We start from the raw sequence: 16,290 nt of genomic DNA on the forward strand, positions 1-16,290 counted from the left end.
AGGGAGTATTATACTTGCTCTCACATTACAATCGTTGCACCCTCTGCTTCCCCAATAATCTTGGAGTATGTTCGCATAGACGGTCAATTTTTTTAGCAAGGAACCAAGCTAGTGCCCAACAATCACAAGAATAGCAGCCGATCGTCAACACATTCACGCCACCGAACACCTCAGCCGTTTTCAGTTCTGATTAAACAAAGGCATTCGGAATCCGGCGACATGCAATGCAAGAGAGAGTGAGATTGCTTCTTGAAAATAAATTATTAAAACGAAGCTGGACGTGACACAGGACTATCGCTCATCCCAATATTTATACCACCTCGAACCAATCAGCTGTTCCACACTTCCCGACCCGGCCATTCAACACAAATCAATCCATCCCCCATCACACCACCCTTGCCGCGCCGCTCTCGTCCAAAACCCAGCGGCCACGGCGATATCTCCTCCCCCTTCCCTCCGGCAGCCGGCGGTGCCGATGCACCGCATGGCTTGCCTCCCGCTGCTGCCGGCTCTAGTGCTGGCACTCGCCTCCGCGCTGGCCCCGTCCGCCGTCGCCGACCCGCAGGCCATCCTGCTCAACCTGGGGTGCAGCCAGTACAACGCCACGCCCACGGCCGCCTTCCTCGTCGCCCTCAATTCCACCTTCGCCAAGCTCCGCGCCAACCTCTCCGCCGGGGGCTTCGCCACGGCCTCGGAGCCGCGCGCCGCCGCGCCGGCGTTCGCGCTGGCGCAGTGCCGCCCGTACGTCACAGGGAGGGACTGCGTCGCTTGCTTCGACGCCGCCGCGGCGCGCATCCGCGCCTCCTGCGGCGCCGCCAACGGCGGGCGCGCCATCCTCGACGGCTGCGTCATACGGTACGAGAGCGCGGCTTTCTTCGACCAGTCCACGCTCCCCGGCAACACGCAGCTCTGCAATGGCTCCGCCGTGGCAGGCGGCGGCTTCGACGGCGCGGTGCGAGCGCTGATCGGCGACCTCGCGGCCGCGGTGCCGCGCGCCCCGAGGCTTGCCGCGGCCGCCGCGGGGGCCGGCGTGTACGCGATGGCGCAGTGCGTGGAGACGGTCGGGGCGGGGGGCTGCGCGCAGTGCCTGCAGGTGGCTTCTAGGAACATTGGCGGCTGCTCGCCCAATTCCGACGGCCGCGCCGTGGACGCCGGATGCTTCATGAAGTACTCTGATAAGCGGTTCTTCCCAGCTAATGCCACCGTAGACCTGGCGGCATACTTGCGCTCTGGTGAGTTCATCCTCGTGTTTTGCGTGAGTTGTTAACATACTACTAGCTTCGAGAAGTTTTTTATAGTTTTGCGGTGTAACGAGGCCATCTTTGGCTCGCTGTCCATGTTTGTTGCTTGCACGACCGGTACAGATTTTTATCGACGAGTTCCCAAAGTCTCATTGCTGCAGCATATCCTTGTTTAAAATTGTCCTAATCTTTTCCGCAGTTATTAGTCCTACGTTGCAAATTAGAGATATAGTTAATTTCACTGTTTACCCCTAAGCTTCACGTTTGTGGCAGCAATTACCCAATGTAATAGATTTTTCACATTTTTACCCCATTTAAGCAGACTTGTGCCACATTTTACTCCTTTTTATTTATTTTTTCAACGTTCTGACAGGTTTGCTTAAATGTGGTAAAAATGTGAAAAATCTGCTAAATGAGGTATTTGCTGTTGCAAACGTGAAACTTAGGGGGTAACAAATGGAATTATAACTCTTAAAAATAGTTATGATTACCAGATCAGTTATCGATAACAATTATAATGCTTCTGTTCCAGGGAGATTTGAATCTAGGAAAAAAATTAGAAACATTTGCTGCACTGATTAGCCAGATTATGTGCAAAACTTTTGGTATAGGGGGTGTGTAGAAGCAGCAGATTGAGGACTTCATGGAGAATTAGTTATGTGATGCATGAGAAAATAAGTTAAAACTTCAGCTTTCGATCCTCCGGGGTCATATTTTTGTACATTTGGAATCCAATGTTTGGGGTGAGATTGAACCTTGAAGTTCTCTATTTTTGTTAGTAATATAAAGGCATGTTAATTTGCACCAGTCGTCGGGTTGGCTTGAACTTTAATGATAATTTGATTGCTGTATAATTTTACAAAAAAATAAATGAAGAAAAAGGTTCCAATTGAAAGTTCGTCTTCAGTTCAGATCTCACAATTCATGATTTGGTTCAGGAAAATCAAGAGGGAAGGGAGCCATCATAGGAGGAATTTTGGGAGGTGTAGCCTTCCTGTTGCTTCTAGGGTTACTAGCTTTGTTGTGGATCCGTCGTTCTAGGAAGCTGCAGAAGCCTCGGAGAGGTAAATGCTGTTTTTGTGAAGTTAAAGCTCTTTGGTTCTTGTCAAGTTTTCAGTCTAATCTTAGTAACATGGTCAAAGTTGCTGTCATTTATCATGGAACCGTCTCTTGGGTAGTCAAGTGATTTTGTAAATTCTGTGTTGCCTTTCATGAGAACATCTGCAATGTCATGCCACTATTGTCCTGTGAGGATGATGACATGCAGTGTGTAGCTATCACCAATGGTCATCAATCATCTATTGATGCCGGCATGATACACAAGATTTTCAGTGCTATCCGAATCACTTCCATTTCTAATATAGTTAGACTGCCTTTGATTATTAAGGCAGGTATATAACTAGACTGCCTTTGATTACTAAGGCAGGTATGTAATTAATCGCAGTTGATAATTTACATCCTACGGAATTCCCTGGATATAAAGATTGACGTTGCATTTTTTCCAAAGGCAGAAGTAGACATGTTTTCATAGTTGTGCCCCACACACTTTGATTTCCTCTCTGTTGTATCATAATGTCTAAAGGAACAAAAATGTTTTTGGTGGCACGTCCTCCTGCAGTGAACGATAAATTTAAAAACTGTGTTTAGAATTTGTTGTATACTTTAGAAAAAGCATTTCAGAACATAAAAGAATTTTGGAAAAATATAAATTCAAATGTTAGGCTCCTTTATATGCCTGTGAATTTTCATAAAAGCGACCATTTTTGCACCATGGAACAAAGACAGATTTGGTGATATTAAATATAAAGTGGATTCCGTACATGCAAGGTTGTGTGCTTGAGATATGGGTTTTTGCCTACTTGTGCATCTTCAAGTGACCTCAAAATGTTTACAGATGTGCATCATGTTATAAAATGAGCACCTGCAAAATTCATGCAAAAATATAATGAAATCTACCCTCACAAAAGGATAGTGTTCAACTTATTGTTTGAACAGTGTGACTACAACCATTTGTCTCTTTTGTCCAAGACAAATTTGGTCGTATATTTAGAATTTACAAGTATAAAGTGACCAGAGAACGTACATATTTCAGAATTTTTTACATTCTGAAACTATTTTCTAGCCAGGAGGCAGGAGCATGTGCTCTGGGTTCCAGGCCGCACCTTTGTACCTATCCCATAATTTATAGTTATGTTGCAGACCTTTAATTTTGTATGTGTTCTGTTCTCCTTTTCTCTTGATATTGTCTCCTTTTTCTGTTATTTGTGTTGCACTATTCAAGTAAACATAAAGTGTTGATTGGTAGGGACAGGTTCTGTTTGTCCAAGCATTATTCAGAACAACCAGGTTATGGAAACTCCAGGAATTGCCTAATTTTACAAGGGCATACTTTATTAAATGTATTGGAGTTTAGCCATGAACATTTACATTGGTTTGACATTTGCAAGTGTTATTAGCTACATTTTTTTAAAAGTTGCCGTATTTTGCGCACTAATTTGTTTCTGGAAAGTTAATTGGAAAAGAATGATTAATCTTTGTTTGCGTCTGTGTTTCCTCATATGCCGGTATGTTCTTTTAGGTGATATACTTGGAGCAACGGAACTACAAGGTCCAACCAGTTTTTACTATCATGATCTTAAGGTTGCAACCAATAATTTCAGTGAGAAAAATAAACTTGGAGAAGGTGGTTTTGGAGATGTATTTAAGGTATAGTGATCTTCAAATGTTTAATCCACTCACGAAGATTTGCAGACAAAAGGCAATGCTACACAACGGAAAAACAGAATAAGAATATTCTGGTCACTGATCACCAAGTTGCCTTTTGCAGTACTTTATTAGTTTATTGCAAAATGATAATTCAAAATTGTCTTTCTAACAGGGTTTGCTGAAAAATGGGAAAACTGTTGCAGTAAAAAGATTGACAGTAATGCAAACCAGCAGGGCCAAAGCAGATTTTGAAAGTGAGGTGAAGTTGATTAGCAATGTTCATCACCGAAATCTTGTAAGGCTTCTTGGTTGTTCTCGCAAGGGTTCCGAATGCCTGCTTGTTTATGAATATATGGCAAACAATAGCCTTGACAAGTTCCTCTTCGGTATGCTCCTTTGATCCTTGCTTCGTCATTTACTTGACATGTGGGAAAATATCCTATATGGTGTGTCTGATATTCGTTGTTTAAGTTTTTGGGAAGGCAATTACTCAGTTTATCTTGCAAACCGAGTTGATTAGCTTGTGACAGTGCTGACTTGCACCTCTTAAATAATGACCTCACATTCACACATTCTGGTATAACAGGTGAGAGACGTGGAACACTTAACTGGAAGCAACGATTTAACATCATTGTTGGCATGGCTCGTGGCCTTGCATATCTTCATGAAGAGTTCCATGTGTGTATCATACACCGTGATATTAAATCTAGCAATGTTCTTCTTGATGATGACTTTCAGCCTAAGATTGCTGATTTTGGTTTGGCAAGGCTCCTACCTGATGATCATAGCCATCTCAGCACTAAATTTGCAGGAACACTGTAAGTTTGAACATTCAAATATTACATTGGACATCTAGCCTATTTTTCTGATGATTATATTTTACTATTGAACAGGGGTTACACTGCTCCTGAGTACGCAATCCATGGCCAACTATCAGAGAAGGTTGACACATACAGCTTTGGCGTAGTCATTCTGGAAATAATAAGTGGTCGGAAGAGCAATGATACAAGGCTGGAGCCTGAAACACAGTACCTACTTGAATCGGTATCCATCTTTCTTCTGAAAACTTGTCTTTTCTTGGTGCTGTAAATTACCGCATATGACTTGCATATTTCACATAACCACTTACACAAGTCTTTGATATGTCCTTGTGGGTGTATTTAGTTTTAGTTCCACTTCCTAATTTTGTGATGTGAATTCCTGGGCTGGTTTTCTCACTCTATGCACTGCTGACTTAACAAGTACAGTAATTGATAAAATTCTTTCTAAGTAAGCATTGCCTAGTACTGTTTATGCTTCTCCAGAAAATCTTCATAAAGATCAGGATTATACTTTGGAGAATTCCATGTTTATCTTGGAAAAAGGCTTTAATGGTTCATACGATCATTGTGTACTTATTATATTGAGGTTTCATTATGTACACACACTATGCTATCTTGAGATAGTCAATTAGATATTTTCTTATGCATGTCGATTGTACAGGCATGGAAGTTATATGAAAATGAGAACTTGATTAGCTTGGTGGACGAATTGTTGAATCGTGAAGAATACAAGCCAGAAGAGGTAAAGAAAATAATAGAGATAGCACTTCTGTGCACTCAATCAGCGGTTGCTTCAAGGCCAACGATGTCAGAGGTGGTTGTGTTGTTGTTGTCTAGAAATTCTTCAGAATTAAAGCCCACAAGGCCCACATTTATTGATTCAACAAGTAGAGTGCGAGGTGAAACATCCTCCTCAAGTTCATCCTCTGCATCCAGGGCCACTGTCTCTATTTCACAGTTTTCAGCCAGGTAAAAGGCGTTGTATTGCGTGTGACTGCATTTTTCTTGTGTGATAGTGATTGATTTGTAACTACAATTGTGTATCTATATTTTACATATCAATGAGTGGATGCGTACTTGTCAGTATATATGAGAGCAGTGTAATTGTTTGAAATTCCTCTTTTGTTCGTGTAAGTATATGACCCTCATGCATGTTACAAGTGTGTGCTTGCGTGACATCGACGATCTGAGACCATTCTTCGTGTCCCTTGTTCTATGCTTCGGTCTGCATTTTCACAATCAAGAATTTACCTTGATGTCAAGGTATTCTAGCTCGTATGCTGTGAATATGAATTCTGATTTCTGAGTTGTGGTCGCTATAGTAAAACAACCTTAGAATATGCTGGTTTACCCACTCATCTAAATCGAAATAGGGAGCATATACAACTGAAAATTAGCTACCAGACATAAATCCATACTGGGGACAAGCACTTCTTTTTTGTGTGTGAGAGGACAGGCATTTCTTTTTTGTGTGTGAGAGGACAGGTACCCTTTCATGTGGTTCAAGAAACTTTAGCTGACCCCTAATTAGGCGGTGCTAACAAGTGACTGGTCCTTTCTACATACTGATTTTCAAAAAAATTATGATAGAGACGTTGTGTCGTACAAGCCTCAGCCAACACCTACAGGAAGCCCTTAAATTTGGTTACAAACTTAGGGAAATGTTTTGCTGTACTTTCCAGTTTTCATGAATGTCAAAGTAAGCTACAGCACTTGGAACTCTGCACGCATCCTTTCTGATAAGCTAAGTATTGAGTAAACCTAATAATTTTATTTATTTATTCATACACATAGAATACACAAAGTACATGACGCTCCACCTAACTACATCCCCTCTTTGTTGAATTAGCAGGGGTGACACCACCCTGCACTTTGTTGGAAACAATGTCATATCTGATAAGTTATGGTGGATGCGACAACAGTTGCTGATACAAAGTGCAAATGAGAGGGAAGACCGGAAACCAATATATAGAGGCTTATGTTGGTTCTGCATGGGCTAATAACCTTTCCATGGCAGCAATATAATTGTATATTTGGGATTGCTCAGAAAGTTGGAGATGATTTGTCGTCCTACAGACTGACTACTAAAATTCTTTGATGCTGTCACATAGGTAATCATTAATTTATTAGTTAACTCAGAATTAAGGTTACTCCTGAATATCATATTTTTGATAAATAGTTATCCTGTGTTTCTTAATCTATGTACTAATAGCTTTATGTGCTGGTCAAGAAATTCTGACACTCACATTATTCATATTTTAACCTGTTATGTGTGTGTCAGTGGTCTAGCACTATCGAGCGGTCTACTTATCTTTTTTGGCTTCCCCTGCCTTAGTGTGTGCCACATAAGCTGACTTCACTACACAACGTTCAGGTAGTGAGCATCCAAGTTGTTGCACACCAATATATTGTTTCACATTATGTGATGGAGACAATTCATCCTGTAATTGATGTAGACAGATTTTCAATTATCATACTACCCGTCTATAGTATTAGCAAATTATTGTATCATAGAGCTCTTATATGAGTATATCATTATACTATTGTATATGAACTCTCCTGTTGATGGTGCTTGGCTGTTCTTCTAAAGAGAAATGCCACGGGTGCTAGTGCCTGTTGGTCGAGTTTTTGTTTTATTTTTATATTATGAGCTCTCATGTTGATAATAATGGTAAAAAAGGATAGTGATAAACTGAAAACCACAATAGTTGATCTTCGTTCTAGGTTATTCAGGTAAGTTGTTCTTAGCTATGGTTAAGCTCAGGCGTTCTGAACGTTTGTGTTTCAACCACGGGGGCTAGTGCCTGCTGGTCGAGTTTTTGTTTTATTTTTATGTTATGAGCTCTCGTGTTGATGTTCTAGAAAAAAAAGATAGTGATAAACCAAAAACCATAATAGTTGACCTATATTCGAGGTTATTAAGGTGTTCTTAGCTAGCTAGGTTAAGCTTAGGCGTTCTGGCCGTTTGTGTTTCAGAGTTTCTAGTTCTGTTTTGCCTACTATAAACTGTGTTGAAATTGGTCTTGGCTGCTGAGAGAGGAAAGATGCAGAAAGAAATGGATATCATGTTTAGAAAAATCCAGATTTTGGAAGAGGAAAAAGCTAGACAGAGTGCCTTGTGAAATAAGGCTGATAAGAGAATTAGAGACCTGGAGAACACACAGAAAAATCTTGAGAGCTTGATTGAAAAACAAAGAGAGGATATATTGAAGTTGGAACATGAGGCTGCTAACAGAGAGCAATATGAGATGGAGTTGGCCAATCTAGAAGTGGAAGATTATGAAAAGGAGAACCAAGAAAAGAAAGAGGAAACAGGATCTGGAAAGTATAATGAACCTACTGACTATAATGCAAGTCAAGAATCAGTGGGTACTTTGGGACAAAGACTTGCAGAGTTACATGGAGTGGAGGTGATAGAGAGAAATGATGAAGACAAAGAAGTTGAATTGAAAAGGAGCCTTAGAAACAGAGGGAAAGAAGACCAGAAAGTGGAGGATTTGGCAAAGATAAGGGCTGTAGAGAGGGATAATTATGGTAAGGACTCTGAACTAAATTGTGCTAATTCCTCATTATTACATATTAGTTCACTGGTTGGGATTGATTTGGGATGCTCCATTGAAATGATAGATAAAAATTTAGAGATTATTAGAAAAATGGAGATAGCTAGAAGAGAGATGTATTTCCAAAATTTAATGGAAACTAAGAAACAAGAGGAGAGAAGTGGTGACATGGGGGAAGGAAAACACAGCACACCAGTGCATATATACACTGGAGATGTTGACTTAGATGAAATCTGTTCAGATATAGAACATTCTGATGCAGATTTGGAAGAGCAACAATTTATGAAAATGAGAAATATGTTCTCAGGAAAAAAGGGGAAGAATAAGAAAAGCTCACCAGCATCAAGCTGTGTGAAGCAATCTGTTGGGATTGGTGTGCTCAGAAGGAAAAAAGGGGGCAAAAGCAAATAAATAGCAAACATGAAAGGTGTTTTCTGGAATGTGAGAGGATTGGAACAGGATCATAAAAAGAGATATGTTAGAGAACTGATTATAGACCATAAACTTGATTTCATTGGGATCTCTGAAACCATTAAACAATTTTTTTCTAAGAATGAACTGCATAATTTGTGTGGGGGAAGAAATTTTGTTTGGTGCTGGAATGAGCCAAGAGGAATGTCAGGGGGGATTCTGATGGGGATTAATCAGGATAGGTTCGAAGTTGAACACACTGAGAAAGGGATTTACTTTGTAAGGATGTTTCTATTTGACAAATTTGTCAAAATGCATTGGAACTTAATTACTGTTTATGGCGATGCACAGAATGAGGGAAAAGCAAGCTTCCTGGCAGAACTTGCCAGAGTATATCATGATAACCCATTACCTTGTCTGGTTGGGGGAGATTTTAATATTATTAGAAATGAAAAGGAAAAGAACAAGCCTATGCACAATGAACAATGGACATTTATGTTCAATGCAATCATTGAGCAGGCTGGATTGAGGGAGCTCCCCCTCAATGGAAGACAATTTACTTGGGCCAATACAGACCCAACCTTAGAGAAGTTAGATAGGGTTTTAATGTGCCCATTGTGGGAAGAAAAATATCCTTTAACTATACTTCAGGCTTTTGCCAGGGAAGTGTCAGATCATACATCCTTGTATGTGGATAAAGGAGAGGACCATCAAAACAAATATGTATTTAGATATGAAAATGCATGGGCACTGAGGGAAGGGTTTAAGGAACTAATACAGAGAACCTGGAATGAAAGATATTATGGAGACATACTAGAAAGATGGCAGCTCAGGATGAGAAACTTGAGGAAGAAGGCAAAAGGTTGGAACAGAAATGTTGATGCTTGGTATAGGAAAATAAAAATTGACATTGTCAAAAGATTGGATGAAATAGATAAAAGTGCTGAGATTAGGGGAATCACTGTGGAAGTCAGAAAAGAACAGAAAGAGTTGAGAGAACAACTAAAAAGGGTGATGATGCAGGAGGAAATTAAAATAATTCAAAGATACAAGGAGAGAGAGATTATAGAAGGTGACGGGAATACAATATATTATCATGCAAAAGTAAATGGTAGAAGAAGGAAAAATAGAATACTATCCCTAGAACAAGAAGAAGGAATGATTGAGGGAGAGGAGGAGCTGATGAAATATATAAATGACTTTTACAAAAAAATTGTTTGGACATCCTGAAGAAGCCCAAATCTCAATGAGAGATGTGGAAACTAGCAAAATCAGTGAGGAGGACAAAAAGAAGCTGATGAGCCTTTCTCACTAGAAGAAATTAAGGAGGTGGTGTTTGGGATGAAAAAGAATAAAAGTCCTGGGCCAGATGGGTTCCCAGCTGATTTTTACCAGGAATTTTGGGACCTGGTGAAATGGGATCTTAAAGCTCTAATAGAAGAGTTTGCTAGAGGCAAAATTAACATTGCCAGATTGAATTATGGCATCATCACATTAATACCAAAAACTGCGGATGCCAAACAAATTCAAAAATTTAGACCAATTTGCTTGTTAAATGTGAGCTTTAAAATCATTACAAAAGTGCTGATGAACAGGCTCACTAGGTGTGTGTCCCCTGTTATTTCTAAAACCCAAACAGCCTTCACTAAAGGTAGATATATCATGGAGGGGGTGGTGATACTACATGAAGCTTTGAACACTTTTCATAGCAAAAAACAAGATGCTCTAATTTTTAAGGTAGACTTTGAAAAAGCATATGACAAAATCAAGTGGCCCTTTGTGATACAGATGTTGAAAGCCAAAGGGTTCCCTGATAAATGGTGTGACTGTGTAATGGAGACTATGAGAGGTGGACATGTTGGGGTGAAATTTAATGATGAAATTGGACCATACTTTAAAACCTTAGACAGGGAGATGCCATGTCCCCCTTATTGTTTGATCTTGCTGCAGATGCATTAGCCATTTTGATGAATAATGCACTGGAAAATGACCTGATCAAGGGGGTTCTGGGTAATGGGGAAAACAAAGGAGTGAATATGCTCCAATATGCGGATGATACAATCTTTTTGATTAAAGATGAAGCAGAAAGTGTACAAAATCTGAAGTTTGTGTTAGGAGCCTTTGAACAAATGTCTGGGCTCAAAATTAACTTCCACAAGAGTGAACTGATGTTGTTCGGGAAAGCAAAAGAGAAACAAAATCTATATCAGGAGATTCTAACTTGTAAGATGGGGGTAATTCCTATGAAATACTTGGGATTACCAGTAGCTGAAACCAGATTAAGAAATATACACTGGAGAAAAGATGTGGATGCTGGCAAGGAAAATTGTTAGGTTCTATTGCTGGGAGAATCACTTTAGTGCAGGCCTGCCTAACTAATATTCCTCTCTATATGATGTCATTTTATCCAATCCCTAAAGGGGTGGTGAAAAAGGTTGACTTTTACAGGGCTAGACTAGTTTGGCAGGAAGATGAAGATAATAAGAAATATCACCTGGTGAAGTGGGATACTTGCTGTCTACCCAAGGATGTGGGTGGGCTAGGGATCATTAATTTAGAAATAATGAACATAGCTTTGCTTGCTAAATGGTTCTGGAAAATGGAGACTGAGGAGGGACTATGGCAAGATGTCATAAAAGGAAAATATGGGGGGGGGGGATAAATGCCTATCCAGGAGCAAAAAAAGACCTGGAGATTCTCAGTTTTGGTCTAGCTTGATGAAGATCAAGGATTTTTTTTAATAGTTTTGTTAAAAAAGAATTGGGGAATGGAGAAAACACTAGATTCTGGGAAGATATATGGGTTGATGACAAAAGTTTAAAAGAAGCTTATCCTAGGATTTATGGTATTTGTTTTGATCATAATATTACAGTTGCTGAGGCCATCCAAAAAGGATGGCAAGGTTTCAGGTTTAGAAGGACCCTGCATGGGGAGACTTTAGAGCTCTGGAACAATTTAAAAAGTAGATGTGAAGAAATTGAAATGAAAGGGGGCAAGGATAAAATAATGTGGTCTCTTAATGCAAATGGCATATTTACAGTTAAATCACTTTATAAAAAAATGGTGGATGATGGACTCAGATTCCCACAGAAATTTCTGTGGAAAATCAAACTCCAGCAAAAATTAAGGTTTTCCTGTGGCTAAGCATCAGGAAAAGTATACTTACTAGAGATGCTTTGTTGAGACGAGGGTGGAAAGGGGATAAAAATTGTGTATTTTGTGGAAAAGATGAATCTGCGGATCACCTGTTTTTTGCTTGTTCAGCTGCTTCTTTGATTTGGAGTTTAAAATGTACCTTTGGTTTGAGGCGAACTCCTCTGTCAATGCAAGAATGCCTTGGATCTTGGTTGAATTCTTTTGGGAAAGAGGATAAAAAACTTGTTCTGGTGGGAATTTCTGCTATTTGTTGGGCTTTATGGAAAGCTAGAAACGGGGTTATTTTTGAGAACAAAAGGATCTCTGATCCTATGACTATAATCAAAGCAATGACACATTGGATGGTGGATTGGTCTATTTTGCAGATAAGGGAGCAGCAAAAAAAAGGTGCTGGAGCTGGGGGCAAGACTGCTAGAACGGGTAGCAAGAGGTGTCTACGTGGCCTCTCAAGGGTGGAGAACTAATGTGTTGCGCCTGGAATGATGGAGAACTCTTCCCTGGAGGACGACTGGACTGTGTTGCTTCTTGTTTCTTTGCTTGTTTTAGCCCTCTCTTTTGCGCAGCTTGGTTCGTAGATTGGTTCGAGATTACGGATGAATGTAATAACTTGGCTGTACTGAATGCTTAGCGCTGCAAAAACCAGTTGTTGGGGTGAGGGGGTGCTTCAGCCTTCGCTGTTGCACACCCCCTGCCTGCCTTTTGGTTCGTCTTCAGTTAGCGTCCTGTAGTTCGAGAACTTGTTGGTTTTCATTAATGAGAATCGGAGGGGGTGAGAAGCCCCCTCTTTTATTCAAAAAAAAAGAAATTGGTCTTGGCTTCCTAGATTTGAAATTTTGAATACAGAAAAGGGCCCATGCCACCTTTGCCCTTGCTGGCGAGGACATGGGCGGCGCACTCGGACTCGGCCAGCCCGATCTTGTAGAGCTGCTGGCTGATCCGGCATCGGCGGTGGGAGGACGTTTGCGCGGTGGTCCTGGACCGATCCTCGGCCCAGGCCAACGTGAGGTTCGGGTCGGCCCGCACCCGGCACCATGTCCGACTTCGCAAAGGCCGAACGGCGCACCGCATTGGTGCCGCTTGTCCTTGCCGGCCACCATCCAGGTGTGCGAGGAGGAGGCGCCGCCGCCACGTCCGAGGTAGTACAGGAGGTGACCGTGCGCGTTGGCAATCTGCGGGACGGGTGCCTCCTCGACGGTGGCCACGCGCCACCGGGGCGGGGATGGCGGGGCCATCTCCTTGCCGCGCCTGAAGCGGCACAGTGGCAATGATGTCTGGACGAGCCACCCGTACTGGATGCGCTGCGGGGAGGGCGCCTCCATCTTGAGCGTCGTAGAGGTGGGGGCGCCGGCTCCTCCTTGACGCGGTGGCGTGGCATGGAGGGTGGCACCTCTTTGAAGTGGTGGTGCAGCGGCGAGGTCGGTGCCGGACAGCGGTGGAGGACCGACTGCTGGAGCAACAACTCGATCTGCTGCGCATACTCTTCGTCCATCCGCCCGGCTTCGGCGAGGAGGCGCAACTGTTGCTGCTCCTCATCGTCGTCGGAGAACACCACCTCCTCCTTGACCGTGGGCGCCAACGGAGTGGTGGATGCCGACGGACCCGGAGACTGTGGGCGACGGCACCACGATCCGGTAGACCCCGAGGATCCACCTGCCGGCACCGAGAACCACCCGGAGCCGCTGCCGGACTTGCCCATCTCTACGGTGTGCAGACAAGAGGGAAGGATAGGCTGCGGTGCATCGAGCAGACATGAGGTTTGTCGGCGAGGTCGGCCTGCTTAAATAGTCGGACCAGGCCGACTGGCACCTCTTCAATGCGGGCGTAGCAGCCGGATTAGGCTTTTCGGTCACCGCTTTCGCATGAAGCGGTGTCGGTCAGCCGTCCGGTCAAGTCAGTCTGACCGGCATGAATGCAAGTAGGTGATCATCCGTTCGAGTCTGCTCTGAGTGGCAGTGAATGCACGGCGAGGGTTTTGGGTGGGACCACACTGTCGGAGGCCTACACGGCGGACGTCCGGACGCCCGTAGACCTCCAGCTGGTTTGCCTCCAGTTTGCGGGAATTAGGACGCGCGGACTGGTGACTTTTGATGCATGGCGTTGGATGACAGAAAGTGTTCGGACCGTGCTGTCCGGATGTTTAGTGACGTTTTGATGCACGGCGTTGGAGATGCCCTGATAATCTATTCGAGCCGCTTGGCACCAAGCTAAATTGGCTCCTTGTACGGTTCCTTTTGTAACAACTCCCCTGTTAGCCAACTGTTATTAGAGTTATATTCTACCTCTGTTTCCCATTAGAGATATATCTGTGCATGTACGATATCTTGGCTTAGGAACCATGGAAATACACAAAGTTGCTTCTCTAATGAGATAAAAATATGCACTTAGATGGAGTTATTTGTTCATTAATAAGCCAACGCGGTTACTATGTTCTAACACAAAACTACAAGAGTGGTAAGGGCGTATCCAACGCGGGCCATCAAACCGACCGGACTCAGTTTGCCATCGAACGCGTTACCCCATCGGTCCGCGGACGGTCCGGAAGTTCGAAATCCCGCAAACTGGATGCAAACCATGGGGGCTTTGCGAGTGTCCGGACCACTGCCATGTACCCGTCCGCCAGCCCGGTCCCAACCAAAACCCTCTCCACCCGAAAAACCCTCTCCGTGCGAAGCGGTTGCCGCGCATTAATGCCGGTCAGCGCCGCTTCAGAGTGGATGTGACTCCAAAGCATTGATGTCAGTCAGAGCGATGCGATTGGACTAGCGGGCGGTGCTGCTTCAGAGTGGATGTGACTCCAAATCATTGATGTCGGTCAGAGCGACGCGATTGGATGAGCGGGTCGTGCTGCTTCAATGCCGACGCGGCAACCGAGAAACCTACTCCAGCAGATGCATTGAAGTCAGCCTGCTGTGGTTTCCCGTCCCTTTGCCTGGCCTTGCCGTGCCTATTTAAGCAGGTCTCCGGGGCCGTCAACACCTCACAGCACCACTCCTCTTCCTCTCCTCCCGCACCCTCTCCGATCCTCTCCGCTCGAGCGCCGTCCAGACCACCGTGTCCGCACCATGCTAAAATCATGGTTCTCCCCGTTGGCAAGCGGCGGCGGATCTAGATCTTCCTCCGGATCTTGGCGCGCCGCCGTCGCTCTATGGGGCCCTCGACCTGCATGGCCGTCGGCTTCTCCGAGAAGTAGGAGATCTTCATCTCCTCTGGCGACGTGGGGGATCAGCCGTAGTAGCTGCTGCGCATGTACGCGGAGGTGGCGGTCATGGACGATGAGTACGTGCGGCACATGGAGCTTATGATGGAGCAGTCGCTCTGGGACCATGTTCCGGCACCGCCCTCGCCGCCGCCAGTCCGCGTGAAGGACCTTGCCTCACCGCCTCTCAGCCGCATGAAGGCGAAGCCAGCGTCCTACCCGCGAAACCCGCGGCGTCCAAATCGGGTGCCCCGTGAAGGAGAAGCCATCGTCTTCAGCGCGGCGCGACTAGCGCGGCAAGGCCGTGAAGGAGGAGGTGGTGCTGCCGGTGATTGCAAAGGCGCGCGAGCACCTCCTCCACTACCTCGGTGACCACGGTGGCTCCTCGTCGTCGCACGGCGGGAATAGCGCAACGTGGCACGTTGCTCGGTGTTCACCAAGTCTGCCGAGGTGTCGGTATGGGTCCGCGCGGACCCTGACCTCGTGGAGGCCTGGGCCCGTGACAAGTCGGTGACCACTGCGAAGACGGCCGCGCAGCGGCTGCGCCGCCTCGACGGGGAGCTCGCCAAGATCGGCGAGGAGTGGTCTCTCAGCGAGACCGCCGCCGCCGCTGGCAGGGGCAAGGAAGGGCAAGGCTCCCTGGCCAGGGTCGGCGTTGGCCGCGGCGGCCCTCCGCACGACGCAAGAGGAAGTGGAGCGGCTCCTCCGAGAGCGCTAGGCGGCCGGGCAGGGCCCCCGCGCCCTTCCGCCGCCGGAAGGACCACTTCGACGAAAACGATGGCACGGGTTGCAACGACGATGCCGCTAGTCAGGCCGGCCACACGAACGAGGTGACCATCCTAGCTAGTTTAGTCCCTTTTTAGGTTTTAGTTGAATGGATGAAATATCTTCCATTTTATGTAAATTATATCCGAACTTAAGTGAATTTTGTCGTGCTTTCATGAAAAATCATCCGGTTGGTTCAAATTCCCCTTGAAATGTATGCGGGCACTGTTGGATGGCCGGCTCCCGTATCACTATCCACGGACGCGTCCTTAGGCAAATACCGTGTCCGTTTTAGGGGTCCGGATGGAGATGCCCTAAATGGGCATAAAATGGTACTCTCTAGTATAAAGTTGTACTAAAGCAATGACAATTAATATGGATAGAGGGAGTACATAACTTGCCTGCATCAAATTTTTCATCTATACATTCTAAAA

At 44.5% G+C, this 16,290-nt stretch overlaps 1 protein-coding gene across 3 annotated transcripts; it reads left to right on the plus strand.

Annotated features, from left to right (window-relative positions):
* Positions 1-347: 347 nt before the first annotated feature.
* LOC109759737 (cysteine-rich receptor-like protein kinase 2) lies at positions 348-12,608 on the plus strand. 3 transcript variants are annotated; one of them, XR_002232177.4, is made up of 9 exons: positions 348-1,232; positions 2,180-2,305; positions 3,820-3,947; positions 4,120-4,333; positions 4,534-4,765; positions 4,841-4,991; positions 5,430-5,737; positions 6,621-6,879; positions 12,261-12,608. XR_002232177.4 is itself a non-coding variant. In XM_020318577.4 (8 exons), exons 1-8 carry the CDS (start codon positions 476-478, stop codon positions 12,262-12,264), a joined length of 1,920 nt encoding a protein of 639 aa, XP_020174166.3. In that variant the 5' UTR covers positions 348-475; the 3' UTR covers positions 12,265-12,608. The 3 variants fall into 3 exon arrangements, 2 of the variants coding, with proteins under 2 accessions (XP_020174166.3, XP_020174165.3); XM_020318577.4 differs by lacking the exon at positions 6,621-6,879; XM_020318576.4 differs by lacking the exons at positions 6,621-6,879; positions 12,261-12,608 and having other exon boundaries at positions 5,430-5,854.
* Positions 12,609-16,290: the final 3,682 nt, after the last annotated feature.

This window comes from Aegilops tauschii, chromosome 1 (assembly GCF_002575655.3).
Source record: "Aegilops tauschii subsp. strangulata cultivar AL8/78 chromosome 1, Aet v6.0, whole genome shotgun sequence".
Classification (NCBI taxonomy): domain Eukaryota; kingdom Viridiplantae; phylum Streptophyta; class Magnoliopsida; order Poales; family Poaceae; genus Aegilops; species Aegilops tauschii.